Source organism: Venturia canescens, chromosome 6 (genome assembly GCF_019457755.1).
Source record: "Venturia canescens isolate UGA chromosome 6, ASM1945775v1, whole genome shotgun sequence".
NCBI lineage: Eukaryota > Metazoa > Arthropoda > Insecta > Hymenoptera > Ichneumonidae > Venturia > Venturia canescens.
Genome location: NC_057426.1, coordinates 4,223,533 through 4,235,038, shown reverse-complemented (window position 1 = coordinate 4,235,038; position 11,506 = coordinate 4,223,533). Strand labels below are relative to the sequence as shown.

At 44.1% G+C, this 11,506-nt stretch overlaps 2 protein-coding genes across 2 annotated transcripts in view; both read left to right on the top strand.

Annotated features, from left to right (window-relative positions):
• Positions 1–623: 623 nt before the first annotated feature.
• LOC122412659 (paramyosin, long form-like) overlaps positions 624–11,506 on the top strand; it is a 14,382-nt gene continuing 3,499 nt past the window's right edge. Inside the window, exons 1-12 of the mRNA XM_043422378.1 lie at positions 624–873; positions 1,113–1,354; positions 2,531–2,587; positions 4,064–4,150; positions 4,234–4,400; positions 6,339–6,576; positions 6,664–6,783; positions 7,044–7,193; positions 7,315–7,461; positions 7,540–7,756; positions 8,002–8,129; positions 8,234–8,346. Coding sequence (XP_043278313.1) covers positions 1,229–1,354; positions 2,531–2,587; positions 4,064–4,150; positions 4,234–4,400; positions 6,339–6,576; positions 6,664–6,783; positions 7,044–7,193; positions 7,315–7,461; positions 7,540–7,756; positions 8,002–8,129; positions 8,234–8,346 — 1,550 coding nt within the window. The 5' untranslated portion in view covers positions 624–873; positions 1,113–1,228. The remainder of the gene's footprint in view (positions 874–1,112; positions 1,355–2,530; positions 2,588–4,063; positions 4,151–4,233; positions 4,401–6,338; positions 6,577–6,663; positions 6,784–7,043; positions 7,194–7,314; positions 7,462–7,539; positions 7,757–8,001; positions 8,130–8,233; positions 8,347–11,506) is intronic.
• Positions 8,449–11,423, top strand: LOC122412665 (paramyosin, short form-like). The gene is made up of 2 exons (XM_043422397.1): positions 8,449–9,850; positions 10,935–11,423. Exons 1-2 carry the CDS (start codon positions 9,530–9,532, stop codon positions 11,421–11,423), a joined length of 810 nt encoding a protein of 269 aa, XP_043278332.1. The 5' UTR covers positions 8,449–9,529.

The window sequence follows — 11,506 nt, the reverse complement described above, 5'->3', positions numbered from 1 at the left end:
ATCTTCATCCGAGTGAAGCAGGAATGGGGAAAAGGAAAACTACATTCGTGCAGCTGAAACAAAATCTCGGAGCTTTGAAAAGACTCAATGAAATGTGAAACAGTTTACGCTACGAGAGGCTTGATAAATCTGTTCAATCATGAGGAATGGCCGAGTTGTCTAGCTGGAAATAAAAAAATCCAAATTTCATCGAGGGTTATTTGGCTAAGGAATGCTTTGGTTCGGAGAGGGTATACTCCGTGAATGACGAAAAAAAGTATATTTAAATTCGGAAAAAGTTGAATCCGTTGTTTTTCGGTAGATTCGCGTAGGCGAGGTCGAGTGTTTGTACGATCGACGATACGGAGGGATGTCCTCGTGGTGTAAGTGGCGCGAGTCGATGACGAGGACGACGATATAATCTAATCGAGAATTGAGGCAAAGTCAGAGAGCGCGCGTAGAGGAGCGTTTTTCGTTTCTGTCTTTTTCCGTTTCTCGTTGCTCTCGTCAAGTTTTTAAGTCTATAGCCCCGAAGATTTTGGAAGCGTGGGGGGGTGGAATGAGATTTAGTGAGCGAGGATCTATCGCGCTTGCGTGGATCATCGTTTCCGACGGTGGGCATGGGTCTTACCGGTGCGCGCCATACGAACGACGACTGGTCGCGCACTACGAGTAGGGCGCTGGTCGGCTCCGAAACCCAGAAGAAGAGACGACTCGTTAGACGATAGCCGAGACGAAAAACCACGACTAGCAAACGCTCACCTACCCTAACCAAGTCGTTCTCTCTCTCTCTCTCTCTCTCTTTCTTTTTATCCGACTCTCACTCTCTCATTTATTTCACTATATATTTTTTACTTTGAATCCACACGGACGGATACACACTTCATATCTCGGGTAATTCATAAACTCAAACGCGAGGAGCTTTCGCCTCATTTGATCGAGGCCCGGAGTTACCATCGTGTCGGCGTATATGTAATTTGATTTTTTTGTCATTTCTCGCCAACCCTCGTGCGATCGACGACACCGGGATCCATCGTGGTCACTGGAAAAAACGAACGAAAAAAACAACCCGGAAAAAACAAAACAAAACAAAACAACGAATCCTCGACTATCGAACGATCCGGGCGCGACAGCCACGAGGAGATTTTTGACGGAGGAGGGCAAGTCCTCTGGCGAGAAGAATAAATCAACGATAGCAGGATACGAGGAAAGGTGAAAACGAGCGAGGATCGAGGAGAAACAGGAAAAAATGTCGTCTTCAGCGGTGCATCAAGCAAAAACATCCAAGTACACCTACCGCTCAAGCGGGGGTGGAGGATCGGCCGACGTCAGCATCGAATACAGCGCCGACCTGACCGCTCTCTCCAGGCTCGAGGTACGTATTTTTAGTTGCTTTTATTTTTTGTTTTTTTCTCTTCATTTTCTGCCACTCCCCGTTCCACGAAAACGCCAATAACCCGTTGATCCTCTGTCAAATTAACGTCTTCGATAGTTTATTTAAAAAGAACCTTGTAACTGATAAAAATGGCTTCGTCATAGTGGAAAGAAAAAGTGAAAAACGCTGCTGCAAAATGAATGAGAAAATGGATTTTCAAAGACAAAGTGAACGCCGTCGAGAGGTGAAATGATCGTCGGTGCAAATAAATTAATCGACCTCTTTTCCTCCGCTCGATTTTTTTTCGCAAAAAAATTCTTCGCGATTCTTTAATGTGGTCCGGATTGAGTGACGCGATACGAAAGTTCAGTGACCATAAGGGATGTTAGTGCCAACGTATATGCGTATAGAAGGAACGAAAGTGAAGACCTCGGACGATGCAATGTAGCTAACCGAATAGCTCGGTACGAAAATAGTCGGCCGGATGAATATCTCTGGTTGGCCCTCCCCTGAGAAGATCGCACCAGCGAAACGTGCGTGTGCGTGCGTGCGTGTGTGTTTGATACCGCGTTATTTGCAATGGCTATGTACCGAAACGTTTATCTCGTCACTTTGTGGCGCCCTGATCTCCAATGACGTCTTGAGACATCTGCCATTTTTCTTTTGTATCCTCTCCTCCCCCTCTGCTAACAATCAGTCTCCAAAAAAGCCCTAAAATGCGTCTCCTCAAAGTCCAAATGGAGAGAAACAAACGAATAATCAAACTTTACAACCCCACAATACTCGTCCATTAATATTTTTGATACTGAAGATAAAATTTTATTACTCATCTGAACGACGAGTTAATCGTAACGCAGTTACGATGCACTTTTGAATGTTCAGTTCAATATTCGTACAAAAGAGGCGAGGATTCCGGTCACTCCAGAAAGTAACGTCTCGAGAAATGTTTCATTTGCATCATTCGTATTGACAAATATTCTCCTTACTTTCTGTGTGCCCAAATGGAAAGCCTCCGATCTCGAGAAACTCCCGTACCGGAGTGTATTTTCGTCAACGATTACGTAAAGCGACGAATGAATGCTTGCTCAAAACAAGAGCGACGAGGAGGCAAAACTGAGGAAATGAGAGAAGAAAAAAATGATGCAAGTTACGAAAATATGGTGTTTATCGTTACAGGACAAAATTCGCCTGCTCCAGGATGATTTGGAGTCCGAGAGAGAGTTGCGTCAGAGGGTGAGTTTCAAGAAACATAGTAAACGAATGAAAAACGAATTTTTCGAAAATTGAGCTATCAAATCGTTCGGCGAACGAGTGCAGTACGAAATTTTCTTTAATATTCACGATTCATAGAAATCCGCGAAAGTCTCTTGGGTGAATGTAAAATCGGGAGAAGTCAGCAGTGGGCTCGGGGCGCGAGGCGAAAAGCTCGGAGACTCGTAAACTTTCCAGAGTAAACAGGGCAAAATTATTTTTGGAATTGCGTTTTAACGGGGATAATATAACGCGAGGAATCCGAATATTGTGTAAGAAAAGCGAAGCCCTCCTCGGGGCTGAGGTTCTCTCCTGGCGCAGGAAAAGAGACGACGAATAGTGGATTGAGCAGCAAAGACGGCGGCTCGGGGGGCGCGCGAGCGCGCGCGGGGAAGAGAGCAGGGGGACAGAGGGATATAGCCACTAGGTCGAAATGTCCAGCTCTCACGTCGTTTCTATTTTGGGGATCTCCGAGCTCTAGACGACGAGAGAGAAACGAGCTTAAAGCTTCTCTCCTCTTCTCTATGCATTCCATATAAACTCTCGGCCTGGCTTGAATAAACACCATTTTGCGCCGCACGAAAATCAACGGGTTTTTCATGTCCCGAGCTATCGAAAAATCATCGGAAACGAATCAAAGATCCAACGCTCATATTCTCGAAACGAGAAAAACGAATGCGCCCGCTTTTTCTAGACGTTGAATCATCCCTTATGCATACCTACGTTTCAGCATAACACACGAAACACAGATATAAACGCATCGCTTGTAATATGAATAAAGCTACGAATATAGCGGCCGCTACTCCCAAATTAGATTCTTCGCTATTCCCGATGTGCGAGAGCGCTACAGCAGCATCTCTCTGCGTGACGTCAGACGCGATCGTCTATAGTTATTGGAATTTTGTTGTCATACCTCGAAATGTTTTTGCCCCTTGGGGGCGACTACAAAGTCTCAGAGTCATTGCGAAAATTCTTATCACGTGCGGCGGGGGGGTAGTCGGTCTTGAAATTCCATCGATTAGGTGCCGCTCGGTGAACTTTGAATAAGTACGAAATCTCATTAGGCATTGTAGTGTACTTTATGGGTATAAATTTAATTGCAAAGGACGTAACTAATTGGAGAGGAACTCGCACAAATCTTGGGATTTTTCTTGTCACGGACGGGGAGACACTGATTAGAGAGAGCTCAGCATATTTCGCTGACGCAACTAGTTCGAAGTTCGTGTTTGAGGAAGGTCTGAGTTCCGAATAATTAGCAGCATTCCAAAGAGCCAATTCTTAGATCGTGACTTTTGACTATTCGTGAATATACTTGGCGTCGAGACTTCGGAGGGTTTGCAAATTCGTGAAAAGCAGGAAATTATTAACTGACAATCGGAATATATTGGGGTTGGACGATTATTTTAGAAGAGGATATTTGGCTTTGTATTTACTGATGATTTTATGTTTGTTTCGTAGATCGAACGTGAGCGCGCCGATTTAAGCGTGCAAGTAATTCAGCTGTCCGAACGCCTTGAAGAGGCCGAGGGTGGCGCCGAATCTCAGGTCAGAATAATGATAAATTTATCACCGATTCGATGACACTTTTTAAGTTTTTCGTGTCTCAAAAATCTATTTTTTGTTTAAAGTTTGAGATCAACAAGAAGCGAGACACGGAACTGTTGAAGCTCCGTAAACTCCTCGAAGATGTGCATCTCGAGAGCGAGGAAACCGCTCACCATCTGCGCAAGAAGCACCAAGAAATCGTGGTCGATTTTCAGGACCAGATCGATCAGCTGTCAAAGGCCCGCGCTAGGTCAGTATAAATAAACAAATAGCGCAACGAAACTTTCCTTTTTCTGCCAACTGTCAGTACGCCTAGTTCGTATTATTGTAGCAAGTAGGATCGAGGAAATAACGAATAAAATTTAATCAAAACTGACAATCGTGCCTACGGAACTGGCCGGATTCCAAGCCAAACCTCGCTCTCTAAACATAGTTCGAGATTTTCGGCATCGCCCGGCTCCGCTTCTCTTTTTTCAATGTTACAAGGACGTGTACCACTCTTCAACAAGAATTCTTCCGGTCATTGTTGAGGTCAATAAGATTTTTCATGACTCAAGCCTCCCAGCGTAACTCGGAAAGTACACTTCGGCCACAGCGAAGCAGCTCCTTCGGTCCGAGCTTTTTCAATTATTCTCAAATTCATCGATTCCAAATTCCTTCGTATTTCTGCGCCATTTAGAGGCAAACGAAGCTTCGTTTCGTCACGAACCACTGGAAGCAAACCGCCCTCATCAGCCTGAGGACGCGTTCATTAGCTTTTTCGAGCCTTTTTTCAAATGCAAAAAGAACTGGAAAATGAAAAAATTCGTGAAAAGCGGTTGGTCATCTCGAACAAGATGAAAATGCGAATGTAAACGGTTGGACAGGTGGAGAAAAGAGTCCACCTGTTGAAGGGTGTCCGGGGCGAAGGGTAAGCGATGCAGGAAGAGGTGAACCACCGAGTTTGTCGGTTCAAGCCTCGTTAAAATGGTGCTTCAACGGACTTCTAATTCCTATACGTATTTCTCGGTTTTCCTTCTCTCTCTTTCTCTTTTTCTCTCTACTTCTCTTTAACACACTTAAGCGCGCGCGCGCGCACACACACACACATGCTCTTGGGACGAGAGTTTTGATCTCCATTCGTTTGCCTCTGTCTTTCACGTTTGCTTCGAGCTCTCTCAACAACTTGGTCGGCTTATGACTATTTTTAACCCGCGTTCGTTCGAGTCGCGAGAGTCGCGAGAAAGAGAAAGAGCGAGAGAGAGAGAGAGAGAGAGAGCGCGAGAGAGAGAGAGAGAGCGAGAGAAATCCTCAACCCCGCACTTTACCGCGCCATATTAGTCCACGAAGACCGCGGTCCGAATCCCCACTATGCCCACGAAATCGTCTCGTATGACACCTTACACCCTCCATGAGCGCGTGGGTGGATCGTCAACGCGAAAAACAATTTCTTTTATCTACGCCCCCCTCCCCCCTCCGTCCCGTTCTTTCCGTCTCTTTGTGTTCCCGAGCAACCTGTCACTCGGATACAATGGAATATCTATGACTCCCGTGACCGCAGCTGGCGCGGAAAATAACTGGAAAACCAGAGATTAGCAGTTCCCGAAAAAATCCCCTCGTGATGACGCTCAAAACCGACTCGAAAGACGAACCACTTTTTTTTCGACGAAACGAATTCATGAGAAATTCGACAGCAGCCTTCGCATTATGGTTTCGAGTAAATCAGCACTATTTTTAATACTTTTATAGTTGCTGCCGGCTAACCCTTGGCCGATCAACGAACTCGATATTGTCTGGATATTAGTTCGAATTATGAATATAAAAAAATGATACAGAATTTGATAAATGGAAGGATGATTGGACAGTTGGTTGGCAGAGGAAGCTCGAAAGCAGTGATCGGTAAAAAATGGTGGATTGGAAGTCACCTGCTGGAACTAATTTGCTCATTTATAGTCGAATCCGTTGATAGACTCATTGGAAAACGTTCCTAAGAAAAAGTTAAATTTTTTAGACACGTTCGTGGAGTAACTTGGGTTCCAGATACTTCAATCGATCCGAAATATTGGATTCGTATCTTTCTAGTAATAAATAATTTAGTTGTAAGAAAAACAACTTCGAGGATCTTTGTCGCAGAGGAATGATTTCCGAACGCCTACCACGATTAGTTTATTTTGCATTGGAAAGCTAAAATTGAAAATGAACGTTTCAGATCTGACAAGGAAAAAGCCAAGTTTCAACAAGAAGTATACGAACTCCTCGCTCAACTCGAAAATGTCACGAAGGAGAAATCCCTATCGATGAAGACGGTCGAGAAGCTCGAGATTCACGTTTCCGAGCTCAATGTCAAAATCGAAGAACTGAACCGCACGATAATCGACATCACGAGCCACAAGACTCGTATCTCACAAGAGAATATTGAACTGGTCAAGGAAGTCCAAGACCTCAAGGTCCGTTGACGAAAAGCCCCAGAAATGAAACCGAAATTTTTGTCACTGATCGTGTCACTTAAAAATGTTCGTTAATGACGATTGCAGGTTAACATGGAGAGCATAAATTACACCAAGACTCAACTAGTTAGTCAATTGGAGGATTCGCGTCGTCGTCTCGAAGACGAAGATCGCCGTCGCGCAATGGTCGAAGCATCCTTGCACCAGGTCAGCCAAGAATTATAAATTTCTCATATCTCATACAGTCGTTTCGTATCTTCAATCGTGAGCTCCGATTCCCATGTAATTTTATGAATTCGCAAGAAAACTTACTCAAATTTCAGTTCTTATTGGCTCCGAATATTTTTAGACTTTCACCAATGGTTCCAAGAATTTTTACAATTATTTTGAAAGCCGAATTATAACATTGAGAAAATGCGATTAATTTTCATGCCTTTTCACCGTCCCAACATTTGTCCTATGCAAAGGTCGAAATCGAATTGGAATCGGTCCGCGTTCAACTCGAGGAAGAGTCCGAAGCTCGTTTGGACCTCGAGCGTCAACTGGTCAAGGCCAACGGCGAGGTCTCCGTCTGGAGGTCCAAGTACGAGACCGAAGCTAACGCCCGCGCCGAAGAGGTTCGAGAAACAGCTTCGTTTATTCTCTGTATTGAAACGATCAAGAGAAATCGAATTTTTGACGTTTATTCGCTTCTGGAAAAGGGGATCGTTAATAAATTCAGTTTTTGGGTTAAAACAGGTCGAGGAACTCCGTCGCAAATACACTTGCCGTATTCAAGAACAGGAAGAACAAATCGAGAATCTTCTCGTTAAGATAAACAATCTTGAGAAGCAGAAATCTCGTCTTCAATCCGAGGTCGAAATTCTCATAATTGACTTAGAAAAGGTAAATTTTGTGTAACGACAAAAATTCCAGAGTTTCGTTTCACCGTGCAAAACCGATTTTAACGTCTTTTTTATCCAGGCCAATTCAACCGCTCGGGAGCTCCAGAAACGCGTTGAACACATGGAAAAGGTCAACATCGAATTGAAATCGCGCATCGAGGAAACTGTCACCCTGTACGAACAGAGCCAACGCGATCTTCGCAACAAACAACAGGAGCTGATGCGCTGCAACGCCGAGTTGGAGAAAACTCGTGACCTCAAGGAACAACTTGCACGTGAAAACAAGAAACTTGGAGGTACGAATCGGTTGTTTCCTATTTCGAAATCGTATTTGGCATTGAAATTTGCATGGGTATAATGGGCAGAAAGATTGATTCGATTCCCTACAATCTCGAAGTATTTTGAGCAGCTTCAAGCCAAAAAGCTCATTCGACTTGTGCCTTCGGCATTATTTTTCAATTGAGATGCCGAAAAGAAAAAATTGCGACGATTCAAGTTACAAGAATTGTTAATAAAACGTTTTTAAAAACGATTGAATCAGATGACTTGAACGACGCGAAGAACCAGCTCGCCGACATGAACCGCAGACTCCACGAGTTGGAACTCGAACTCCGTCGTCTTGAGAACGAGCGCGAGGAGCTCGCTGCCGCCTACAAGGAAGCTGAAGCCGTGAGTGTTCGCTCGTGATTAAAGATCGTTAAAAGATGTTAATTAATTCGTGATAAGACATTGACGAATGATTGACTAATTTTGTGTGGAATTTCGATTGGCAGGGACGCAAAGTCGAGGAACAACGATCGCAGAGACTCTCTGCCGAGTTGAGTCAACTTCGTCACGAAACGGAGCGTCGTCTTGCCGAGAAGGACGAAGAGATCGAAGCTATTCGGTACGTCTCTAATTAATCTTATCCTCCGAATCAAATCAGTCCCGATTGATTGGGTAAGGTTAGTATAAACGATGATTATGCTCGAGTTAAATAATCCTTGGCATCGTCTCGTTATTAGCCTGATGAAAGAGGCTATTAGTCATTCGCCGTTGTCGGTGACATTCAACGAGTATTTTTATTCAATCACATTTATAATTAGCCTCACTAATGATTCATCAATTTCCCGATTAATTATGCCCGTTCACCCATTTTTTCATCACTCCTCTTGCTTTAAACTGCACTCAAAACTTCCGGTTCTTCCTCAGTATGAAATGATCTCTTCGGTTCGTTTCCTTCGTTCAAAACGTGACGCAATTATTGGAGTGAAAAAGTGAAAAAACGTATTTCGAAAGTCCTGAAAGCCAGAGTTTAGAAAAAATCGTGAAAAAAGCGTTGGAGAATAAATAAAAAAGCGTGCGCACCGTTCGAAAGTCTGTCAGAAGCTGAGGATCGATCTCTCGACAAGTCTCTCATCAATTTGATCAGATTGCATATATAACTGACGTAAAATCTCGTTTTGTTGGCCCCTGTCAATCGGACGATTATAGTCTAGCAAAGTCATGGTCTAATTATTAGAACCGCTGATTGGTTGCTCTCGATGTGACATGAGCAATGGGGCAACGAGGAGAACGAGCAAAAATCTGCATAAATAATGGGGCAGAGCTTCGAAGGGGCTCATTTTTTTGTGACCAACATCTTTTCGACACTCGGCTCGCGAACGTTGATGGACACCAACGGAACTACGAGTGTACGTGGTATCAGAAATCACGGTTAAGTAAAAGAGCCAAAATGACTGTGGTTGTTCGGTAAAAGTAACGAAAAATATTCTGCAGTCGTGTCGAGTTGTGAACCGGAGTCCGATCGTTTCAATAATCTCGACGAAATCAGTGTGTCGGGGGCAGAATAAAGGCGAGGAGAAGAGAGAGACATCAAAAGACTGAAAAGCTCGTCGTAAAAACTGGTGAAATTTTTCGAAAAATATAAGAAAAAAGTGCTGGGAGACTGAGCCAACCAAATAAATCTGCATCGAAACGACTTCCATCATAACAAACGAACGAACAATAGAGACAAAACGTAAAAAATATCTTTCCAACCTGTGGGACATCCGATATTGTGCGACTGAAAGAAAATAAAAATAATTAAAATGCCGAACGATATGCCCCTTGCCCAAATGCCGGTCGTTTCAAAGTGGCGTCATTATCCTACGTACGTGTACGAAAAGAATTACGCGTGCGGCATAAACTACTATCAGCCGATGATCGACTACATGGATGAGCGTGACAGCCGTTTGGCCGAGGGTAATTGCACAGACTCGGATAAGCCACGGAAATTGCCGGAACTGCCATGGACCGATGGACGCGAAATTTGGGAAAATCGTCAAGTTTTGCCCTATACGAAAGAGGAGTTGGTCAGACACGCGACCAACGCTGAAGCGCGAGCCAAGGAGCATCTGTCACGTTTCAAGGTACACAAATATGATGGATTGACGTTAAAAAACGAGGATTAGCAAAGGGAAGAGTGAGAAAGAAAAAGAGAGCGCGGGCGGGGGGGGGGGGGGGAGAGAATAAGGGGACAAAGAGAGAAAGGAATGGGGCAATGAAAGCGGGACGCGATAACAAGGGTTTGCAATTTATGCGAACAGAAGAGGGGGCAAAATTGGCGAGGGGGGTCGCGAGACGCGAAGGGGTGAAAATGGAAGATGATTGGCGCGGGCAACTTGGCGACTAGCTGACCTTTTCTGCATCTAATTCGGTCCCCTCGAAGAGGCCAGGGCTCGCGGGAGTTCTCGATTCGCAAAAGCCTCCGATAGAAGCATTTCGGCACAGTGCGCCGAATGACGGGTCAACTTTTCACTTCGCCTTGCCACACTGCCATAGCCGTGAATTTACGCAGTTGATACTTGAACTTTTCACTTTTTTACAACCGTTTGTTACCTTTTTCATTCAGTGTGTACCACCACGAGACTCGATCTTTACAACCCGGAAGTTTTCTTTTCGTAGATCAGGGTGAGAATTATCGTTTTTCATTTCCGATTAAAATCTTCAAATTATTCGGACCAATGACTCTCGTTAACTGCTCACTATTTGTTCACAACTTCATCATCTTATTCGCATCGTCGTTCCACCGGATCCATTTCTCCGCGCGTGAGAAATATTTCTTTACGTAATATCTCAGGACGTTATACGACTCGAGGGGCTCACGTAATTCATCTTTACAGTCATAAATATTCATAACTTCCTTGACAATTGCGGGGCACACGGAACTGAGGAATTTTCGATGCCCCAAAAACGAGAATAATAACAAAAAAATGTTGAATCGAGTGCCATCAATCGTTTGAAAGAACGTACACAAAATTTTGACAGATACAATTCGCGATATTTTCACAAGCGCGTATGAGCTTTTTTCGGGGAGTCAGAAATAAGTTTGCTCGCGTTTTACTCAGATTTATATTTTGAGGTTGCTCGAATGGTCGCTTGTGAAAATAAAATTAGGTTGAAATACGGATGAATGCGAAGAATAAAAGAGCGAATGAATCGTATATTCCAAAGCTAGCGAAACGATCGGACTTCAGCCTGAAAAAAGCGGTTGAAGCGACCCACGTGACGAAAGAAGTGCTCTCATCGTGCCAGCAAGCGAAAAAGTCAAAAATGTCATCGAGAATACGAGAAATGTGTGCCTCCCAAGAGATGGACCAGTCAGCGTCAATGGCCGATTTATCGGTTCAGACTATTCGGAACATGCAAATGATCAAGGACGTCAAACAAGCGCTGGAAACTGGAAAGAGGCTGCGGGCAAGATCAGCGAGGAGCATCGAATTCCAGCTAAAAGCAGATGCTTTGAAGAACATTGCGAAAAATCAGGAACAAAGAGAGAGCATGAACGCTTTACGAGAAGAAGAAGAACACGAGTGTTCCCTGAAAGAGAGAGCGAGACGATTCTACAAAACTGAAGAAGACTTCGAGCGCTTGGACGAACTTACCGAAGAGCTCAAAACCCTCGAATGCAAATCCAACATTTATTTCAGTGACAAGAGGTAGCCCAAAAAAAACTCTAAAAAAAAAGAAATTTTTTGTTCCCCTTGTGCGCCCTTCGTGCCAATCGTTGTCAATGAGAGGCGAAT

Coding starts and splice junctions, on each gene's coding strand:
- LOC122412665 (XM_043422397.1), top strand. CDS start 9,530: ATGCCGAACGATATGCCCCTTGCCCAAATGCCGGTCGTTTCAAAGTGG. Junction 9,851..10,934: donor AGCATCTGTCACGTTTCAAG/GTACACAAATAT, acceptor TATATTCCAAAG/CTAGCGAAACGATCGGACTT.